The 21977-nt window shown below is 39.6% G+C and overlaps 1 protein-coding gene across 1 annotated transcript; it reads right to left on the reverse strand.

Moving 5' to 3' along the window:
* Positions 1 to 3864: 3864 nt before the first annotated feature.
* Positions 3865 to 19406, reverse strand: nr5a1b (nuclear receptor subfamily 5, group A, member 1b). The gene is given in 7 exon segments (XM_038970020.1): positions 3865 to 4118; positions 7959 to 8106; positions 8294 to 8413; positions 15386 to 16068; positions 16905 to 17046; positions 17259 to 17377; positions 19385 to 19406. Coding segments are annotated over 7 exon segments (1488 nt in total).
* Positions 19407 to 21977: the final 2571 nt, after the last annotated feature.

The following is a 21977-nucleotide window of genomic DNA, read 5'->3' on the forward strand; positions in this document are numbered from 1 at the left end:
TTGGCTATTAAATTATTGCATCTGAGCTCCAAGAGTGTGAGGCTCTCCTTTTCTTTCCAAGACAATGTTACAACACCTTTGAGAAAAACAAAAAGAGGACAAAGTAGCAGATAGCCGTGAAATTAGGCATCAAGCTTCCAACTTTTCAATCCAGAGTACTTTTCAGACAACCCCTATGCAGTACATATAAAGCCAGATTTCTGTTGTACCAGTACTTTTTTTGAGGGGAATGTTTGCTATGAACAAGAGAACCAATTCAAAAATTAGACAATTTTACAAACTCTTCTACGAGTGTTGTGATTCTGCATGGGTACTCAAATATATTACATGACCTTATCTACGATGGCTTTGGGCAACTCACCACAGATTTTTTTTAAATGTGCCTTTCACTGTGTCTACATTGTGACCAGATTTCCTGGTCCCTCCATGTACACACATTTTTTGACACAAGTCAATGGTGCCACCTGTCAATGATTTTAGAGGGTGGTATAATGATGATTTAAATGGTTTCACATTGTCCAGATTCGTCTACACAAGATATCTAAACACAATGGGTCCCAGACTACCTCCAGAAGTGGTCAGGAAAAATCAGATCACAATCAGATCACAATGTGTCTTTTAATCTGGGCACAAATTAATGTGGACAAGATCAGGACAAAGGACGCAAGTTAGAACCAAAGCTGCATTTAGTATGTTTTAACGTTCAGGAAAGTCCAATTGAATGGAAACGGTGCTGTACTGATCGACCAGTTGAAAAACTGGGAGGGATTAGATTGTGGGCTGGGGAACGCTGTCAGCATAGCCAATGTCCTTTAAATACGTCACTCACTGCTTCAAGCCACACCTCGCCACACCCACCAAATGACAGCAAACATACCTCACAGTATTTTCAGAAACGTACAAGTAGGTTTTGGGGAACAAGTACAAACCGTTCCACAACGTAGCAAATGTTCAAGCGAACTAAACGCACCTCAGGTATAAATGAGGCTAAAGAAACCAATACAGAATCCACTTAATCCAAATCAGTTGACAGTCTTGCATCCAGTTTTAAATAATTAGCTTTTATTGATTTGAAACAATTACAATTAAGCACAGTCAGAAGGATTAACCAAAATAAACACATCATGTGATTGAATCAAGATATATAAACAAGTATCAGACAAATGAGGTCACATGATTACATATGTCCAGATCACACAGTGCAAGGCAGTAAATGTCTGCTCCACTTAAAGGGGCAATCAGCAGTTGAAACAATAACAAAGCACTCCATGCCACTGTTTTGGCAAAAAGCTGAGGGAGGGGCTGGAGAAATTGTTACCACTCTCAAATTCATAGACATAGTTATGGATGCAAGGACTGGCCATCCATGATATGAAAATAAAGTGTTAACCACGTTTTGAGGCTACGCAGTGTTTGTTTACATTTGTTGGCGTAAAGCAAACTTATTTTGTGGGGTTTTGATGGGGTATGACAGTGGAACTAAGCTCAAGAGGCATTTATAAGTTACATCCTTCAAGAATCAATGGGTACATATCATGAATGTTTATGTCTGAAAATGGATGTAGCAACTTTAACATAATAGAGGAAAGTTCAGCAAGGGAATATAGAGTGTTGGGCCAGGGGCCAGGGGTAAGGGGCCAGCGTCCAGGGGCAAGGCCCAAACAGAAAGCATTTATTGGGGAGTGGGAGAGCAAGTCAGTGAAAGACTGAATTTCAATTCCCAAAACAGTAAAAGCATTGCAGAGGCAACTTTTACTGGGAAAATACACATTAAATATGTAGAAATAGTTGTGGTGACTGTCTTCTGGTATGGATAAACTGTAAATGGTTATTTTCTATCAGGCAAAGATTAAGTCCATTTTAGTAGAGGTCCTTGCCACGTCATTAAGGTACTGTATTCTAAGAAATCTTACCCACTCAACGGCACAGGTGTGTAAACACACACACACGCACGCACGCACGCACGTGCGTGACACACATGCCATAACTTATACCATTGATATTGAAAGTGTGTTATGAGTTTCAGGGCTGCATCCAAAACGTTAACCATTCATTAATGAGTAAGATTTCATGTCATATACATTCATTACATACTGTATAGTATATACATTTCTCCAGTTAATTTATCACTTACATTGAGCATGTATCTACAGAGAGAAAGAGAGAGAAAGAAAGAGAGAGCGAGAGAAAGAGAGAGAGCGAGAGAAAGAGATAAAAATGTTCAGAATGCCTCCAACGACATTCAGTATTCAGTTCCACTTTCAATTTACAGTAGTCAACATCGTATTTGTACATTTCGTACAGTAGCTGTCTATTCAGAACGATTCTCTCTTCATAGCTTTTCGTCACCTGGATGAGTGTGTGTCATTGTCCTCAGTGTGTGTGTGTGTTTGTTTGTGTGCAGCCAGGAAGTGGCGAGGGCGTAGGTGTACTACGCTGCATATCTCTTTCATTACGAGCCTTACAGCAACTCCCTGTCTCTTTACATGTGTACTCATGTGTCCATGCACATCTACATGTGCTCTTTGACCATTCTGTTGCTCTGACTTCATAACCGGGGGTAGCAGGGTTCTTGTTGGCAAATGGGAAACTACAGTGCAAGTCACCTCTATTGAGAATGAAATTGCTTTCTCTCTGTCCTCCTCCCATCTCTCTCTCTCTTTCCCTGTTCTCAGCTCTCTACCCTATTCACTAGTGCACTGATACACACCAAGTCTGTGACAGCTATATTTCTATTACAATATCTCCCTGTGGCTTTTACATTTTTCATATTTTTTTTTTTTAGGAAACACAAAGATCAGAATTCAAAAGCAACCACACGAGAAAACTTGACTTACGAAATGTTTAAAATACAGACTCATCCGAAGTAAAGCAGAAGAAAAAACATTGGAAACGGAGAATTGTCAGCTTAGAATATAAATATTAGTCTATATTACAGGGGTCTGAGTTTGTAAGGCTATGTGAGCAGACAGGGCACAGTAGTAAGGTTCAGAGAGACTGCTCGTCATAGACACACATTGGGAGCGTTTTTTCTTCTCTCTTTAAAAAAATGCTGTCATTGTGGTCGTGTCAACCTAGCTAGTAGCATTAGCCTCTACGCAACATTAGCATACAGCTAACTTTAGATGTGGTATTCCTCTTTTAGGATCCCTTCAGGTAGGTTATACCCAGCTGAAAATTCTGTCTTTAGTTGTTTAGTGATTGTCATTAGTTAATTAACTGTGATATTACATAATGAGTAAACCAGTATGAATTTTAATTACAAGTTAATTAACAAGTAACTAATTAGCATGTCTTTAGCATGAGATCGTTTTTGGAACTTGATATGGAATTATTCAGAATTAATCAGTTTTCTGTATTGAAATCAATACAGTGCATCTCTGTTCAACAATTCTAGTGCCTCATTGCCTGAATATGAACTGATGAATCAGGTCTCAGATGAATCAGGTCTCTGACAATCGTTTTCCTTGAATGACTCTTAGAATGACTACGTCCTGCACAGTGAATCATCATCTTCAAATGTAAATCACATTTCAAACTCTGAAGGGTGAGTGAATCAACTCAGTGTATCTCTCTACCACCGAATCAACTCTTGGTGGTGAATTGAATTAATCCAGTCCAGGTTTCGGGCATACTGTAGTTAGATCTGAAGTCTGGAATGGCTGAGACCGGGACCTCAGTAAGTAAGTGGCACTTTGGGGGCAGGAAGGGTGATCTCTCTCTCTCTCTTGCTTCCCTCTGCCTTTCTCACACTCTATCTCTCTAACATGTGGACACCCACACACACCTCCTCTCTTCCCTCTTGTCAAAAACACTAACACTAACACACACACACACACACACACACAAAAACGTGTGCCCTCCTCACGCGCACGCCCTCTTGGCGTGCAGCATCTCGATGAGCAGGTTGTTGCAGGGCACCTCTCCACTCAGGTGCTTGTAGCAGAGGTAGTCCTCGGCCTGTGCCGACAAGGCCTTGAGCTCAGGCAGGCGCATCAGCAGCCGGCTGAACTTGTCCAGGTGCTGGGGGTAAGCACACATGGTGTACTCCAGCAGAGCCCCGTTCACCTGCTCCTGGACGCCCTCCACGAACGCCTGGCTCTCCAGTAGCTTCACATCTGAGGGGAGAAGAGACGGAAAGTTGTTGTTTTTTAACCTTAAACGCACAATTTGTAACTTTAAGTGTTGCTCTTGAACGTGTTTGAAAATTACATATTGTGACTTGACGTGACATGTGGAAGCATGACAAACAGCAGCCATCAATCCTTTGATTGAATCCCAGCCATTATCTTAGTGAAAACATGGATCCAACTGTGCATGTCTGCCTGTCAGTCTTTCTTTGTTTCTGTGTATGCTCGAGAGTATCTCAAGCATTTCCATGACGATGTGCACCCAGCACAAGGATATGTTGTACTATAGAGATACTAGCTAACATAAGTCTGTTTACGTGGGCTGTTATGTATAGAAGCACATACGAGCATAGCTCCAGCACTAGCTGGGCTAAGAGAGGGACAACAGCTTGCCGTCTTCCCAGATGAGGCTCCTTTCCTCGGGTTCAGCATGAGAGCACCGAGGGGGGAGCCCCTCACAATTGAATCAAAAGTTGTCGATAATATTTTCAATACGGCTCAAAGGTGAAGCGAAAATTGCCCCTACAAATATGACCGAATTGCCTGAGGAAGAAAGAGATGAACGAATGACGACACACAGAAGGAGATGAGGAGAGAGTGAGCGAGCGAGGGAGATGGAGAGAGAGAGAGAGCGAGGCAGAAAACAGACATAAGCCACTCAGAACCCACACAAAGATCCACACTCTGCGCAAACGCCGGGGCCCTCTCAAGCACTCTTATTATTAAAAGCAGCTTTTGTTCACGGTGGGCTAGCTCTAAATTGCTACCGCTTAGGGGAATGTAGATGATAAAAGGCCATTTTCCCATCTACCGAGCACGGCGGATTCTGGCCTAGTGTCTGTCTGGAGAAAAACCGATGTGGGGGTCAATCCATTAAGCCTTCTTTGAGCGTGGTGCGCAACAAGGGCGACGCTCGTTGCCTTTGTAAACATAGCCTATTCAGAGCAGCCTAATTCGAATTAAGCCCATAACCTGTGCAAAGCGCCACTCCATTGAGACGAATCATTTAGCCTCTTAGAGCCATAAAGGGGACAAACTGCCAATATGCACAAATCCCCAAAATATATACCGACATATCAGCGCGCCATCCTTCTTTTGACAAATGAATTGCTTTGGATCAAACTCAAATTGAAGGAATTGCCAGTTATGTTTCAAAATGTGATAAATGAGGTGAGGTTGAGAAGCCATTGTGGGGCATTTCATTTACAACACCAATTACTTTCATTTAAGCTCATGCTTATTTGATTTCAGTAATTCAACCTAATTTAAGCACATGATTATTTGATTTCACATTCTCCAACAGTGCTCATTAAACACACCTGTAACTCAAGTACACCTAACAATTGTACCAAATGAGAGAACAAAAAAATATTGTATTAATTTCACATTTAATAGACCCTTTTCCAGTACACGACACACTGACGTCACGCACAGATGTCCGCGACTCTTGGCGGCAATAAGAAAGCCATCACCATCTGCACCCATTCAACATAGCCTAGATTTACGTTTTTATTACTTCTAAACAAAAGAAAAATATTTAGCTCTCATACGCTTACAATGATGTTTTGAGTCTTGCTTTAACAGTTGTTAAGATTATATTTGTTGGGATATTTGCAAAATAACTATTTTGGATGCAGCAGCTGTTAGCTAGAAGGCTAACGCTCATTGATATAGGCAGTAGCAAAAGCTAGCCAAAGAGCCACTTTCCAGATTGAAGTATAAGTGCTTTTTTAAGTGTAATGCAGTTGATTTGCGAAGAGGACTAACATCATATTAAGCTGGACTTTCATACGAGCCTTAAAATCCCATTATAATCCAAAAGTAGTATGAAATGCACTCATAAGCAACATGTAAATACAGGCTTTTTTTTGCTTGCGTTCTGTAAGAACTCGTTTGTGTTCTGCCACCAACTTGCACGCATCGCCCTCATGCGGCACTGTTTGCAAACACAGAAAGGGGTCTATATGACTGTGCCAAGAGACATACAGTAAACAAGAGCCACCATGGGAATCCCTATAGCTTCTCAGAGAATTGCTTATTATTGTTTCAAAGTGTATTGAAACTTTGTGAAGATGCACTTTAAACCAGGTTGGACTTGACATTACTTATTGGTCCATGGAGGGTGAATATCGAGGTAATATTTTCAGAGCCTTCAGAAAGTATTCACACCTCCGGACTTGTTCCACATGTTGTTGTGTTACAGCCTGAATTTGAAATGGACTGAGATTTTGTGTCACTGGCCTACACACAATACCCCAGAATGTCAAAGTGGAATTGTGTTTTTATAATAGTTTATTTAGTTAATTAAAAATGAAAAGCTGAAATGTCTTGGGTCAATAAATATTCAACCCCTTTGTTATGGCTAAATAAGTTCAGGAGTCAAAATGTGCTTAACGAGAGACATAAGTTGCATGGACTCTGTGTGCAATAATAATGTTTAACATGATTTATGAATGACTATCTCATCTCTGTACCCCACACATATAATTATCTGTAATGTCCCTCAGTAGAGCAGTGAATTTCAAACACAGATTCAACCACAAAGAACATGGAGATTTTTCCAATGACTCGCAAAGGGCACCCATTTGTAGATGGGTCAAAATTGTAAAAAAGCAGGCAGTGAATATCCATTTGATGTATCAATACACCCAGTCAATACAAAGATACAGGCGTCCTTCTTAACTCAGTTGCCAGAGAAAAAGGAAACCGCTCAGGGATTTCACCATGAGGCCAATGTTGACTTTAAAACAGTTACAGAGTTTAATGTCTCTAATCGCAGAAAACTGAGGGTGGATCATCAACATTGTAATTAATCCACAATACTAACCTAAATGACAGAATGAAAAGAAGGATGCTTGTACAGAATAAAGAATATTCCAAAACATGCATCCTGTTTGCAACAAGTCACTAAATTAATACTGCAAAAAAATGTGGCAAAGCAATTCACTTTTTGTCCTGAATATAGTGTTATGTTTGGGGTAAATCCAATACAACACATTACTGAGTACGACTCTCCATATTTTCAAGCATAGTGGTGGCTGCAACATGTTGTGGGTATGCTTGTAATTGTTAAGGTCTGGGGAGGTTTTCAGGATAAAAAATAAACGGAATGGAGCTAAGCACAGGCAAAATCCAAGAAGAAAACCTGGTTTAGTCTGCTTTCCACCAGCCACTGGGAGATGAATTCACCTTTCAGCAGGACAATTAACTAAAACGCAAAGCAAAATCTACACTTTAGTTGCTTACCAAGAACACAATAAATGTTCCTGAATGGCTGAGTTACAGTTTTGACTTAAATCTACTTGAAAATCTATGGCAAGACCTGAAAATGGTTGCGTAGCAATTATCAACAACCAATTTGACACAGCTTGAACATTTTTGAAAAGAATAATGGGCAAATATTGCAATCCAGGTGTGGAAAGCTCTTAGAGACCTACCCAGAAAGTGGTGTGAATGAGTTATTTCTGTATTTAATTTTTAAGAAATAAATATGGAGAATGGTCCATGCTATCCACGTTCCTTTGGACGTCCCAACACTGATGTTACCCCATTGAAGATTACATTTAAAATGGTTAAGGTAAGGGTTAAGGCTAGGTTTTAGAGTTGGGATGTCCCAAGGATCCGGGATAGCACTAACCTATGGAGAACCCATGGCTGATCTCCCACTCGCAGGGGTCGAAGAGGACAAGGAACTTAATGGCGATTGGTCCACGGACCTTAATATAAAGTTAACATTTTCAACCCTTAATTAGGAGAGAATTATTTGTTATGGGGTTATCCAGCTCCCCATGGTGGTCCCCTGCACATGCAATTGAATCTCCCACTCACCGGGGTTGAAGAGGATGAGGAACTTGAAGCAGGCAATTTCTCTGCGGTCCGCCTGTAGGGTCTGTAGTTTCTCAACTAGCTCCTGTCCTCTCTGCACCAGGCTTGTGAGAGTGGCTCCTGCCTGGGACGCTATGGACGCCAGCTCCACCTAGACCACAACATACACATGCATGAGTTTCAACATAGGAACTTTCCTCAATTTGTTTTATTTCTGGTCTCATTAAAAGGTACTCAGTGATATGTGTTTACCACAAGGAGCGGTGTGACTGACTTCCAACTTCTGTGCGTGTGTGCGTGCATGTGTGATGATGATGCTTGGTGATCATTGCACTCACCTCCTGCCCCGTGACCAGTAGCACGCTGCCCTCCTTGCCGTGTTGGACTTGCCTGGAGATGAAGTCCAACACCAGCAGCTCGCTCCAGCAGTTGTGAAGCAGCTTCATCTGATCTCCTACCTGATAGTAGACAGAAGGAATGAACATCCATTCAAACACACATATTTGGGGTGTGTTCCAAATACACACATTCCCATGCTTTTGAATCCCCATGGCTTTGCTACATAACAAGGTAACAGACTTAAAATGGTTTGGTTAAAATGACAACACCCAAGGTAATTAAAAACATTTGCTAAACTAAAGTGAACTATCCCTTTAACTATAAATTAACTTAATGTGGTTAACCAGAAGTAGTAGTAATGCACCATTACAGATATAAAATACAATTTATACAGTATAATCCAGAAAACCTTTCTGATATGACAAAAGATTATTGTAGTCTGCTTTTTGCGGCATAGTCAAGCTATGGATGATGAATTATCCATTATCCGTTATCCACTATCCATTATCCATTTCCTGAGTAGAAGTTGCATTTTGGGTAAATGTCACAAACAACTACAAACCCAGAGAACAGCAACACTGTACAAACAAAATCAATATTCATTGCAATACAGCTTAACAACCAGCCCATCTCATCACATGACGTGAGTGTGAGCATGCTTGTTTGACAAACGTCAACATTCTTTGAATATCAGTTAAGTCTTCCATTTTATGGAAATTCACAAGCCAGGGACAAAAGCATGTCAACATCACCAAAGATACCTAGATATAGTATATGAACAGAGACCCATCGAGACATGGCCCCATTTAGTCTGGATTTTCTGTTGCCATGGCAAATGGATGCTATTTACCACCAAGTCGAGCTCTGTCACCACGAGGTCGGTTTTTCATTTATTTGTTGTAGCACAGCGAGTTCTTTAACACAAATACCAGACCGGATTCAATACACACTTCAGGAATTGCACAACAAACCATTGACACACAGCAATGTGAATGCAACAGAATATGTTGGGGGTTTTTCATTCGGAATACAGTGCACACCATAAAGACTCTAGTCTGTGGCATCCTACTGCTATTCCCCCATCTGCACCTATTGAAAATGTCAAGTACCTCAGAATTTTGATGGATTTTCTTTCTTCTCTCTCCATCTCCCAGCTCTCACTCGCCCATGGGTGAGTCCGTGAACTATTTCTAACAGTCAATGGTGAATACCACTCTAGGATTTAATATGAAGTGTATACTGCCTATTGTACAACCATTGAGGTGCCGGTTTAGGCAAAAGTATTGTGAGTGTGAAAAAAAAGATAATCTGAATTCATGAAAGTGATTATTTTGTACTATTAACCAACATACTGAACAACATGTTTTATATTTTTGTCTTGATACACAGCTAAACTAGAGCAGCTGTTCTGAGTGCATATGGTGCAATGCTAATGTCCACCTGGCTCATTCTATTGCTATAGCATGCCATGCTAGCAAGTCATTACACCTGGTAAATGAGGTAGAAGTTCCTTCCTGGAAGCCATTCTACTGTGAGGGGATTGACACACACCTGTCCAACACAGACGTAGACACAAAGACCTGGAAACTACCCATCAACACGTGGTGAAGAGAGTCAATAAGGTAATGTATGCCACATCCACCATCGCACACACACACACACAAACACACACATACATACACACAGCCCAGCTTAGTACTGGCATGAAAAACACATGGTAACCCATCTCCAAAAATTGCCGTTTGTTACCAGCGTACCAGCGTAGCACCAGCATAGCACTGTTGAGTAAGTTTGCATGCACACTAATAATTCTATATTAAACTGATTATGGGAGTAGGGTGAGTATGGCATTAGTCATGTAAACACCTTACTCTGATTATCTTAATGGTCGTTAAGGTCTTAATCGAAGTAAGCATACGTCGATTAAAACACCTAGATTTTTTAGCAATATTTTGATTTATTAGGACATGTAAACAGCAGTGTATTTGTTCTAGCATGAGCAGTGCGAGCCTCTCACTTTAGCGCCAGTGAAGTGAGTTCGGAAAATCGAAAAGTATGCATCTTAGAAATAGTTTTCACATTTAAAATCTATATGTCTGAACTCAGATTCAAATAGGCTTCATATTTATAATACTATTATAATATGGTTAAATATGAATATAATAATATGTGGTAGAACGTTTATTTTGATTGGCATTTTTGGCATTTATCAAAGTCCTATCAGGTAGCCTGATTTCAGATGTGTCCACGTAAACAGGATTATTAGGGAAAATGTAAATGTTTAAATCAAAGGATTATATTAATCTTACTATCCACAATAATCATAGTAAAATGGGGCGGCAGGTAGCCTATTGGTTAGAGCGTTGGACTAGTAACCGAAAGGTTGCAAAATCGAATCCCTGAGCTGACAAGGTAAAAATCTGTCGTTCTGCCCCTGAACAAGGCAGTTAACCCACTGTTCCTAAACCGTTATCGAAAATAAGAATTTGTTCTTAACTGACTTGCCTAGTTAAATAAAGGTTAAAAATTTTTGCATGTAAACATACCTATTGACCTGAAGGAATATAATGTATTTCAATGCATTTTAGTATGATAATTTCAATCATTGGAAATATTTCCTTTTGTGTGTGTGCATGCTGTTGCCAGATCATTTTATGTTAATTTCTCTACCATAACCTGCCTCCAACGTCGTTTTAGAGAAGGAGTATTTCTGTCTGTAATGAAGCCCTTTTGTGGGGGAAAACTCATTCTGATTGGCTGGGTCTGGCTCCCCAGTGGGTGGGCCTATGCCCTCCCAGGCCCACCCATGACTGCAACCCTGCCCAGTCATGTGAAATCCATAGATTAGGGCCTAATGATTTTATTTAAATTGACTGATTTCCTTAAATGAACTATAACTCAGTAAAATCTTTGAAATTGTTGCATGTTGAATTTATAGTTTTGTTCAGTATATTAAATAGGGATTATGTATTATATAGTGATTATGTATTATATAGTGTAGTGATTGGATAACAAATACCACAATTAAAATGATTTATTAGACATATATGATGACAATCAGATAATATGTATATCACACAGCTTATTTAGTAGCTTTCTCTCATCTTAGATCAAACAAACTTTCAGAAGTCTAGCTGTAGACTGAAGAAGACGCCAATTAATGGTCACTTTTAAAAACATTGAAGTAGATTTTGTAACGATTTGACTACGCAGAAAGCTGTAAAAATCTCAAATAAAACTTGATATTTTACAAATACTGTCTGTCCCTCCACATGGAAAACCCAAACACATTAACTAAACACTCTGGAGTACACATTCCACTCTTATCTACTGCAAGGAATGCCTTCAGTACCGGCAAAAATAACTGGGGACTTCTTGGCAAATAGTCCTGTTATTCATAGTCAACTGGTTTTATGTCTTAGTGCTCCTCCTACAGAAAGTGAAAGTTGACTTTGGCTAATAGGTTCTTGTGGTGAAGCTTTTCACATTACATGAAGGTAGTTTGTGCTACGCCTCTTATTTTGTGTTATTTACTCTGTATATACTGTATCTACTATATGATACAGGACAACAAAGGCAAAGGGTATTATATATAAATGAATCTAAAACAATGTAATGTGTTATAAATTGAATAGAGTAATATAATTGCTATTGTCTGCTTCAGCCGTGAAAGGAAAGCCATACCATACCAAAATGTTTAACTGACCTTAAGAACAATAAGCCACACTAAACTGTTAACTATTCAAGTATTAATAAACACCCAGACCCTGAAAAATAAAACATTTCATCCATCAGCCATTGTACTGCTCTAAACCTTATCAAACCAAACAATGCTTCCATTGTGGTGAAAATATTGAAAGTAGGGACATGGTATTGCTTTATACAGCACGTTAAGAGGGTCCATTTCCTTTACATCAGCATAAAACTCAAGTGTTTTATTTTAGGAGAGATGAACACCGACCTCGACCTAACCAGGTTAAATCACTGCAAGTACGCTATTACCATTCATCACTATCACACACACACACACGCTCCCACACACTGGCACTCACACACTGGCACTCACTCTCTCTCTCACACACACACATACACACACACACACACACACACACAAATAAAATATCCTCCCTAACTCACTCTAAATTAGTTCAGTCAACATCACCGTGAACCTTGGGAGAAGGGATAATAAGCAGATTGAGGCATAATTCAATCATTTGAAATAAAATGCTGCTTTATAAAAGATCTCTCAAAGATCTCTTCTCCTGACAACACTGTTCCATTCTGCCTCTCAGGATGGCCAAGAAGGGTTGACTTCATAAAATCTCTTCCAGATAGGAATGGATGAAGGTCAGACTGAAATTAATAGCGTTGGGTGACATACGGAACCACAGTGAAGAGATTGCCCTTTCCTGGCTCCTCTCCTCAATGTGTGAACCGAATGGCAGCGATGCGCGCCCACACAGTCCCTGCTGCAACTAGCATGCACCCGGTGCTCAAGTAGCTACAACGTGTCAGAGCATCTGTTTGTTCACCGCTGAAAGTCGGTAGCCCGAGTCACGCCTGACCAGAATGGGTCTTGAGGAGAGCATTGCGGGAGGGCAGCGGTTGAAGCCAAGTCAATTAGCCGTTCACCTCATGGTAGCATTACACAGAGCGAAAATCGATGGATTAGCCAGTTAGCTTGAATAAACACTCACAAATAGCGTGCTACAATTCCCTGGTGTGTAAAGAATTCTAAAGTGGGATATGACTTATTAAGGTCAATTATAGCATGCCCATTCTGAGGTTGTGTGGAGTTATTTCAGAATATATAGTAAAGTTCAGACATCTCTCATAATGTCACTACTCTATGTCACCATAGTGACATACACTACCGTTCAAAAGTTTGGGGTCACTTAGAAATGTCCTTGTTTTTGAAAGAAAAGCAAATTTTTTCGTCCATTAAAATAACATCAAATTAATCAGCAATACAGTGTAGACATTGTTAATGTTGTAAATGACTATTGTAGCTGGAAACGGAATATTATGGAATATCTACAAAGGCATACAGAGGCCCATTATCAGCAACCATCACTCCTGTGTTCCAATGGCATGTTGTGTTAGCTAATCCAAGTTTATAATTTTAAAAGGCTAATTGATCATTAGAAAACCCTTTTGCAATTATGTGACTGATTTAATGACTGATTAAAGAAGCAATACAACTGGCCTTCTTTAGACTAGTTGAGTATCTGGAGCATCAGCATTTTGTGGGTTCGATTACAGGCTCAAAATGTCCAGAAACAAAGATCTTTCTTCTGAAACTTGTCAGTCTATTCTTGTTATGAGAAATTAAGGCTATTCCATGCGAAAGATTGCCAAGAAACTGAAGATCTCGTACAACACTGTGTACTACTCCCTTCACAGAATAGCGCAAACTGGCTCTGACCAGAATAGAAAGTGGAGTGGGAGGCCCCGGTGCACAACTGCGCAAGAGGACAAGTACATTAGAGTGTCTAGTTTGAGAAACAGACGCCTCACAAGTCCTCAACTGGCAGCTTCATTAAATAGTACCCGCAAAACACCAGTCTCAACGTCAACAGTGAAGAGGCGACTCTGGGATGCTGGCCTTCTAGGCAGTTGCAAAGAAAAAGACGTATCTCAGACTAGCCAATAAAAAGAAAAGATTAAGATGGACTAAAGTACACAGACACTGGACAGAGGAACTCTGCCTAGAAGGCCAGTCTAAAAGTATTTGATTTCAAAAGTCAAATTTCATATATTGTGCAAATCAAACTTCACCATTTTCTTGTTATTTTAAATTACAGATAGCCAGGGGCTTGCTCCAACACTCAGACATCATTTACATGTGTGTTTAGAGCCCGCCAGAACAGAGGTAGTAGGGATGATCAGGGATGTTCTCTTGGTATTTGTGTGAATTGGACCATTTTCCTGTACTGCTTAGCATTGTTAATGTAACGAGTACTTTTGGGTGTCAAGGAAAATGTACGGAGTAAAACGTTTTTTTAAAAGTATTTAGGAATGTAGTGAAGTAAAGTTTGTCAAAAATATAAATAGTAATGTACAGATAACCCAAAAAACTACTTAAGTAGTACTTTAAAGTATTTTTACACCACTGCATATAAGTAATATGTCAATGGCACAATGGTTAAAATGGTTAAAAGTCACTATTTTTTACATATTCATGGGAGACCATGTTGCACAGTTACATGTAGGTGGCTACTGTAATGCTAAGGCTAACTTGTTGACGCTGCTTGGTGGAATACCCCCAGGGCTGTGTGTGTTGAAAAAAAAGCTGTCACTGCTCTCTCAATTGTCATGGATACGGATGTGCTTCCTTGATTCCACCTGTCATCGTCTTTTCATCATGGTGGACACTTCTGCAGTAGGAAGTCCCAAATAAACAGCAGAATAATGTGTGCATGGCTGTCCATGCGTAAAATGGTAAATGTTGACAGTGTATGTGTGTGTATGTGCGCTTGTCTGTATCCCAATGTTATTGCATTGGCGATTTCCACTCAGTTCAAGAATTGGTTATCATTTTCAGTGTTGAGTTTTTCCCAATTCATCACTTGAATTTCAATTCACATCCTGATATAGGGAACTCACCCCAATAAACAAAAACTGATACAATAACATATGTCATATGCCTTGAGAAAATATAACATTATGTATCCTCCATGTTATGATTCTCACAGGTCCCACTCAGGCCAATAATAAATATTAGACTACGGGCTCTGCACAATTTGAAACCTTTAAACCAGAAAGGGCTTTTGTCAGCCTTAACTGTACAAAAGGTCTTACCTGTAAGCCTGACGAAGACCTTTGTGGTTGATACATTGCTAATAAAACATCAGGAGCATCAAAACAGTGGGAAGGTTTTTTTGTCTTATTTCCACATGTCATTTTGTACCCTGTGGAGGTTTGTTGGATGTGTACAACACTTTTGTACTAATAGATTATTTTTTCCTGAAAAAAGTGCAAGGACGGCATATCATCTACAGTCTAAACCATCTCTGAGAAATTTGGAGGTTTCCAAATGATTAACAACTTTGCTTGGTATGACAACAAATTATTGACTCTTGGTTCCCTACCTTGAGCTCCTTGAAGAAGATGCAGCTTCGGGCCCACTCCACGATGGAGAAGAGCGTCTGGTCGGCCATGTGACACATTAGGCTGAAGGGGCTGAGTCTCTCCTGACCCTTGCCCCCCTGGCCACTCTGCTCCTGCTGAAGGTGAGCAGCGATCTTACTCTGTACCTGCAGCTCGTCCGGGTCACATCGCAGAAACTCCAGCACCAGCTGAGGCACCCCGGGGACCTGCGGAGAGCCCGGTCCAGAGTATACCTGCTCCGGGTAGGTGTAGCTGCCCACTACCGAGTCTGGGGAGCTTGTGTAGTGGTCCGGGTACTCGGACTTGATCGCCCTGCTGGGGAAGGAGGCGTACTGGTACTGGGGGGGTAAGGGTGCATGGGGGGGGAGTCCAGGCATAGCCATGCCCAGTGAGGGGGGTCCGTAGAGGCTGCGGTCGTAATCTGTGGGGGCGATGGGGGTCGTGGTGGTGTGGAGGATGCCCTTGGGGAGCGGGTGGAGGCCCGGGAGACTGCCGGTGAAGGTGTAGTCTGTCTGGGTGTCAGGGGAGAGCATCGGAGGGGTGGTCTCCATCTTGAGGCCGGTGGCTCGAATCAACGCTTTCTTCTGCTGCTTGAGGGCTCGGTCGCGCTTGTACATGGGGCCAAACTTATTCCGGCCTCCTCGCATGCGATCGGCACGGACAGCTGATGGAATGAGAGCAAGATCGAACGCCAGTACTGTTATTCGATTCATTGCTAGCATTCACTCTGCAGAGGTTTAAGTTAGCATGTGAGAGTTCTTGGTAAAGCAATCAAAATGTGAACCAAAAATACACTAATAGAGCAATCTTTTTGTAGATTTAATGTATATATTTGAAGATATGGATTAAATCCATTGTAAAGTACATTTAATTTCCAGGGATAAACAAAAATGTTAGTTCTTGTTTTGTTATTATTCTGAATCCCAAAATAACTTTAAATTGCATTTACAGAGCTTGCATTCAAGCTTGTTGTTTCATAATGATTTAATGACATATGAAGAATAACCTCATCCAAAGCTCTTCTAATTACTCAGTCATATTAGAAAACGTACTGTTCATACACGCTTTATCAAAGGCTACTGAAATAGTTTACCTGGAGCTATATTTTTAAAAATATAATTCCATAGCTAATATGCCCAAACATTGGCAAAAATATATATGCAACAACTGACAAACTATACTTATAATATAGCTCATTTTTCTTACGTTTCATTGATTAGAGACGAATATTTAATAACACCTATTTGATAATAAACCTACCAACAGACAGACTATAATGCAGCCTATGAAAGCCTACTGTTGTAAAATAAAATATATTACCAACACAAAGAGATAGATATGCAATTTCATCAAACAGATATCAAACTTGATCAAATCTGATTTATAGCCCCCAAAAAATATACAACAAGTAGACGTTTAAATATATGAATTTTAAAATCTGACTGCATGCCATGTTAAACCAAAATATGAACTAAATTAATCAAATAAAAATTATCTTACCTTCTAATCGCATTCCAACATTCAGGCATTTCTGAAACCGACAAAATGGACACCGTTTCCTCTGAGTTTTGTCAATTTTACAATCCTGGTTTTCTGCACATGTATACCTCTTATTATTTTGAACCGTTCTTTTGAAGAAACCCTGTGTGAGAGAGAGTTCATATAGACATGCCTATTAACAAAATAGCCAAGTTAAGATCATCATCAATGCTGCAATAAAATTAATACAAAAACGAAAATAATATTAATACATTTTAATTAATAAAAATGATAACGAATTTCTTGAGGGATATCATCTTGACGTAAATAAAAAGCCGTTTATAAAAAGAAATGATTGCGTCTTTTGCAGCCTACCTTACAGCTTTCACACGTCAGTAGTCCATAGTGGTATCCCGACACCTTATCGCCACAAACAGGACATAGCTCTTCCAAATCGACATCATAAGTGTACTCCATTCCGGTCAACGGAACACCTGGGAATGCACATGCCGGTGAGCAACAGGTAGTTTACAAATAAATCACTGTATTTAAAAATATATATATCAACTTTTTTAACTGTATCACCAGTATTCTGTCTTACATTTAGGACTATCAATTGTGTGTATTTCCACTAATCGGCCTAAATATTGGAAATATTGTCATATTTCATAAAAATTAACGGAATTTCTTTGCTTGTATTTTGGATGTGTGTAGCCTATGTGCATAAACAAAATTATCGGCAAACATGTAGCCTATCCTATTTCAGAAGAAAAGGCTAATTAAAACCTGATTACAATCTTTAATAAATCAAAGCGCAGGTATGCATATTCGATACCAATCTAATATTGTAAGAATTATTTTGTATCCCCAATAATCTGATCCATCAGAAATAGGCTTCGTATTTTGATCCTAGGCCTACGAAATTATGCACCGAAATGACGCACACTTAGCAAAGCTACATCATTTATGAACATGCATATTTTCAATTGAGCATCAAAACAAATACTTTACCAGCATTAACATAATTATTTTAAATCACCGCACTAAATTACAAGTTCATTGTTGAATGGTGACATTCTGAAACCCGGAAAAGTAGTCTACGTACGCAGGCCATACCTGTTGGATCCCCAGCGTTATATTGGCTAGAACTGTAGTATTCGGTGTCCGTTCTCCTCTTGGCTAGAACGGTAGTAGGCTATTCAGTGTCAGTTTGGATATGCATCCACGGAGAAACGACTTCGAAACACGCGCTGTGGCTCTAACTTCATGAAATGAATAGGCCTACCCCGCAGGAATGATGATGGAGGAAGGAGCAGTGAGCAGCTCCCTACAATAACTGACTTTGTCTGATCGAGACCTACCATGTGCATGCCCACTGACAGACATACCCTCCTCATATTTACAGATTGTGAGGGTGGATCTGATTGGAAGGCATGTCACGCTGGTGAGGTAAGCGACGGGAGACACCTCCTATCTGCTTGGCTAAGGTAGGTCTATAGAGTGACTGACATGTGGAGGGTTGACACGCTATAGATAAGTATTAGTGGCTTAATAAAAATGATAATGATTTTAGATTATACTTTAATCGTGAACTAACCAATATCACAAGAACCGTAGGCTACTTGATTTTGCCACTAAAATTACTCAAACTAGCATAACCAAAATAGGCCTACTTATATAACGCTATTTGGTAATAGGCCTACTGTCTTTTGTGGCCCCATATTTTGCATGCCAAACCAATAAAATATATACCGTTGTATTACTATCGAATAATATAGGCCTACAATATGAATAAATAATCACTTATCATCAGTCTTTGATTAAATAAAACGTAAAATGTAAATAACAACACGGGACGTATAAAGGGAAGACTATGATACTGATGTGCCTTTGCAATACAGACGGCACACTGAACATAATGGGGGATGAAGCAATGGAGCCAGATCACACAGTGCAGTCCTACCTAACCCATTATTGGAAAAGCGATCCGAAACGGAACCATTATTAAAATGCATTCACCTTGCACATGATTAATAGCTGAAAATACTTACTTGGGAACTTCAGGTGGTATATTTACTGACGTTGTTTAGATTTATTCAATAAGCATGCTATATGTGCTGCTCAGACATGAACAAAACAAACAAAGCAACAACTTTTGGTTTAGAGTTGGATTAAAAATGAGCGGGCGCTCAAATGTCGATAACTACGTTTCTCCTGCTTCTCCGGTTCAGCGTGGATACGTTTTGATTGGACTCCGTGCTCATGTGACATTGACTTTGGATAACGCTTTAGTTTTTTCTTCTTAGGGTGACCTCACGGATAAGCTTTCAAATGCTGCTAAAAACTGTTTTCACAACTGCAACTTTCTCTATAGCCTATTATTTTAACTGTGATGTAAAATATTACATGGCTGAATGGCCTAAATCCTATTATATTCAAAGGACTTTCTGTCAAGGGCACACACACTAATTAACGAGAAAATAAAATCAGATTGACCGTGCCTTGTGCTTTTCAACTCAACATATAAAAGTGTAATTTTTTTATATTTTTACTTTCCATAAATTCATTCCATAATCTTCAGTCTTGAATTACAATTAATGTTAGCCTATACCCCAGAATGTTGAGTGATGGTAGGCCTAATTATATTATTTTGTTGTTGTTGCATATATGAGTACATTTAATACAGGCTTATAAACGGTTGACTGCACATATTATGTCTGACTCTGGCTTTAATCAATAGTCTACGTAGAGATACTAGCTCACTCCTTATCATGTATTTATTGTGTCTTTTGTCATAACTTGAGCATGCCTGACTAAGTCCTTGGAAACTGGAACATTTGAGAAATTACATTCCGAAATATTTGCCAGCAATATTATGCATAGCCTCCTCACCTGGAAATTGTAATTTTAGAATATTTCTCATATTAATGGTGACGTTTTTTTTTATTGTGTTAAATATAGTCCTCGTAAACTGGAAATCAGCGTCGTGGATGAGCTTAATAATGTCCTTGGGTAAAATCGAATCCACATTCAACCATTGTGCATAGCCCACTAGGCCTAAAGGCACTAATCCACTAGCCTATGTGTCCTATATCTCTTTGCAGAGGAGCACAAAATGATTTCGTGAATAATGAAACATATAATAACGAAATAGATGAGACTTGAACAGTGATTTCTTAGCGCTGTCTAACGTCAATTTGTCACATGGATTTCTCAAGTCACTAACTATAATAAATGTATTATAAGTTAAACGATCATTTAAAATAGATAGGCCTAAAACAACAGCCTAAACATCTCAAGCAGCAAAGTGCACCATACAATGCCACATTTTAGTGATGGAACGGTATGCGCACCTCAATCTGTTGCTGCACAGATGCATTCATACAATACGAAGAGGCTCCATATGGTAGTATTCCCAGCTCTTTGTACATCACCAACAGAGGCGTGCTCAACACACACACACACACACACACACACACACACACACACACACACACACACACACACACACACACACACGCGCGCACACGCACACGCACACGCACACGCACACACACACAAAGTGTAGAATCATGTGCATAAATCAATCAGCCTAGCAGATTGTCCCGAACATTTTTGGTTATTTTAGGATTATTGTTGTTCCTCATTGATGTTCCTTATTTATTAAAGCAATATTAAGAGCCGTGAAAGTGATTATTGGTTATTGGTAAATAATAATAATAATACATTATATATTGAATATATTATACTATATTTTATTTATGTAATAATAATATTAGGCCTATTATTGTAAATTAATTATTTACACTGTCTTTATTAACGTTGTTCATATTTATTGTCCTCAAAGAGGAAACCAAATCTATCGGACGTTTACCTTAACCTCTGAGGATTAGAGGGGGGTCTGCAAAAACACATGTGCACGCATTGTGAGTGTAGGAGGGTGGAGCAAGACATATAGCCACTTGGACGACCCTCCCTATCTATAAATCAGAGAAAATAGATAATCTGGTGTTTATATTTTGGGATGGATTTTGTTTTGTGACTGTGCTGTGGCTACAGCTAGGGCCGGACGGGCCGAAGACACGCTCTGTCTCTCTGCCAGAGACGTATTTGTAAAATAAATAAAGAAGAGATTTGTGGCTGGGCCAATGTTTAGACTTCGTATTTTTTTGTTTTTATGCCATCCTCAGCTTTTCTTTTCGTGTCACTGTCGAAAAAAGGGGAGCACCGTAACATTTATTATTATAGCATAGATGCTGACGAATAGGCTACCTTAGTGAGTGTAGGCATCATAGTTATCTGGATATTGAAGTAAATTGCAAACCAAACATTACATATATCCTAAAGCCTAGTCATTTGCATATTCAATAAGTTCGTGTAATTAAAAAAATATTCTGAGGTGAAACTAACAAAAGACGTCGAAGCTACAGCCAACGTCTTAACTGACAGTCTTGTCCTAAAATCACGTCAGTCAATTTGTGCCATGGCTGTCTGAAGAACAACACTGCCGTTATTGTTAGTCCTCTATGCCATGCAAGGTAATAGGGAAATTAAACAGCCGCCTACAGCATAATGTTTCTTCAGTGAACTTCGCTTTGTGCCCAGCAACAGAGAGATAAATAGAGGTTTTGACAAGGTCAACCTCTATTGTACACCTTTGAATAAGCTACGTCGATTTTCTTCTCTCTTGAGTAGGCTAGGCCCTGTGGTTATTCTGACTGATCAATCTATCCAGGCCTAGCTTACATAAGAGTTGAGAAATATGACACATAGGTCAAATAAATGTCTATTCCACATTGGTTCAACATAATTTAATTGAAACGGCATGGAAACAACGTTGATTCAACCTGTGTGTGCCCAGTGGGGTGGCCTATAGGCCTGTCCTGTGTTTGTACTGTACAGTGCATTCGGAAAGTATTCAGACCTCTTGTCCTTTTCCACATTTTGTTACCTTACAGCCTTATTCTAAAATTGATTAAATATTATTTTTCCTCATCAATCTACCCCATAATGACAAAGCGAAAACAGTTTTGAAATTTTAGCAAATGCACAAAAAAAATCTAAAACAGAAATAGCTTATTTACATAAGTATTC

This window comes from Salvelinus namaycush, chromosome 31 (genome assembly GCF_016432855.1).
Source record: "Salvelinus namaycush isolate Seneca chromosome 31, SaNama_1.0, whole genome shotgun sequence".
NCBI lineage: Eukaryota > Metazoa > Chordata > Actinopteri > Salmoniformes > Salmonidae > Salvelinus > Salvelinus namaycush.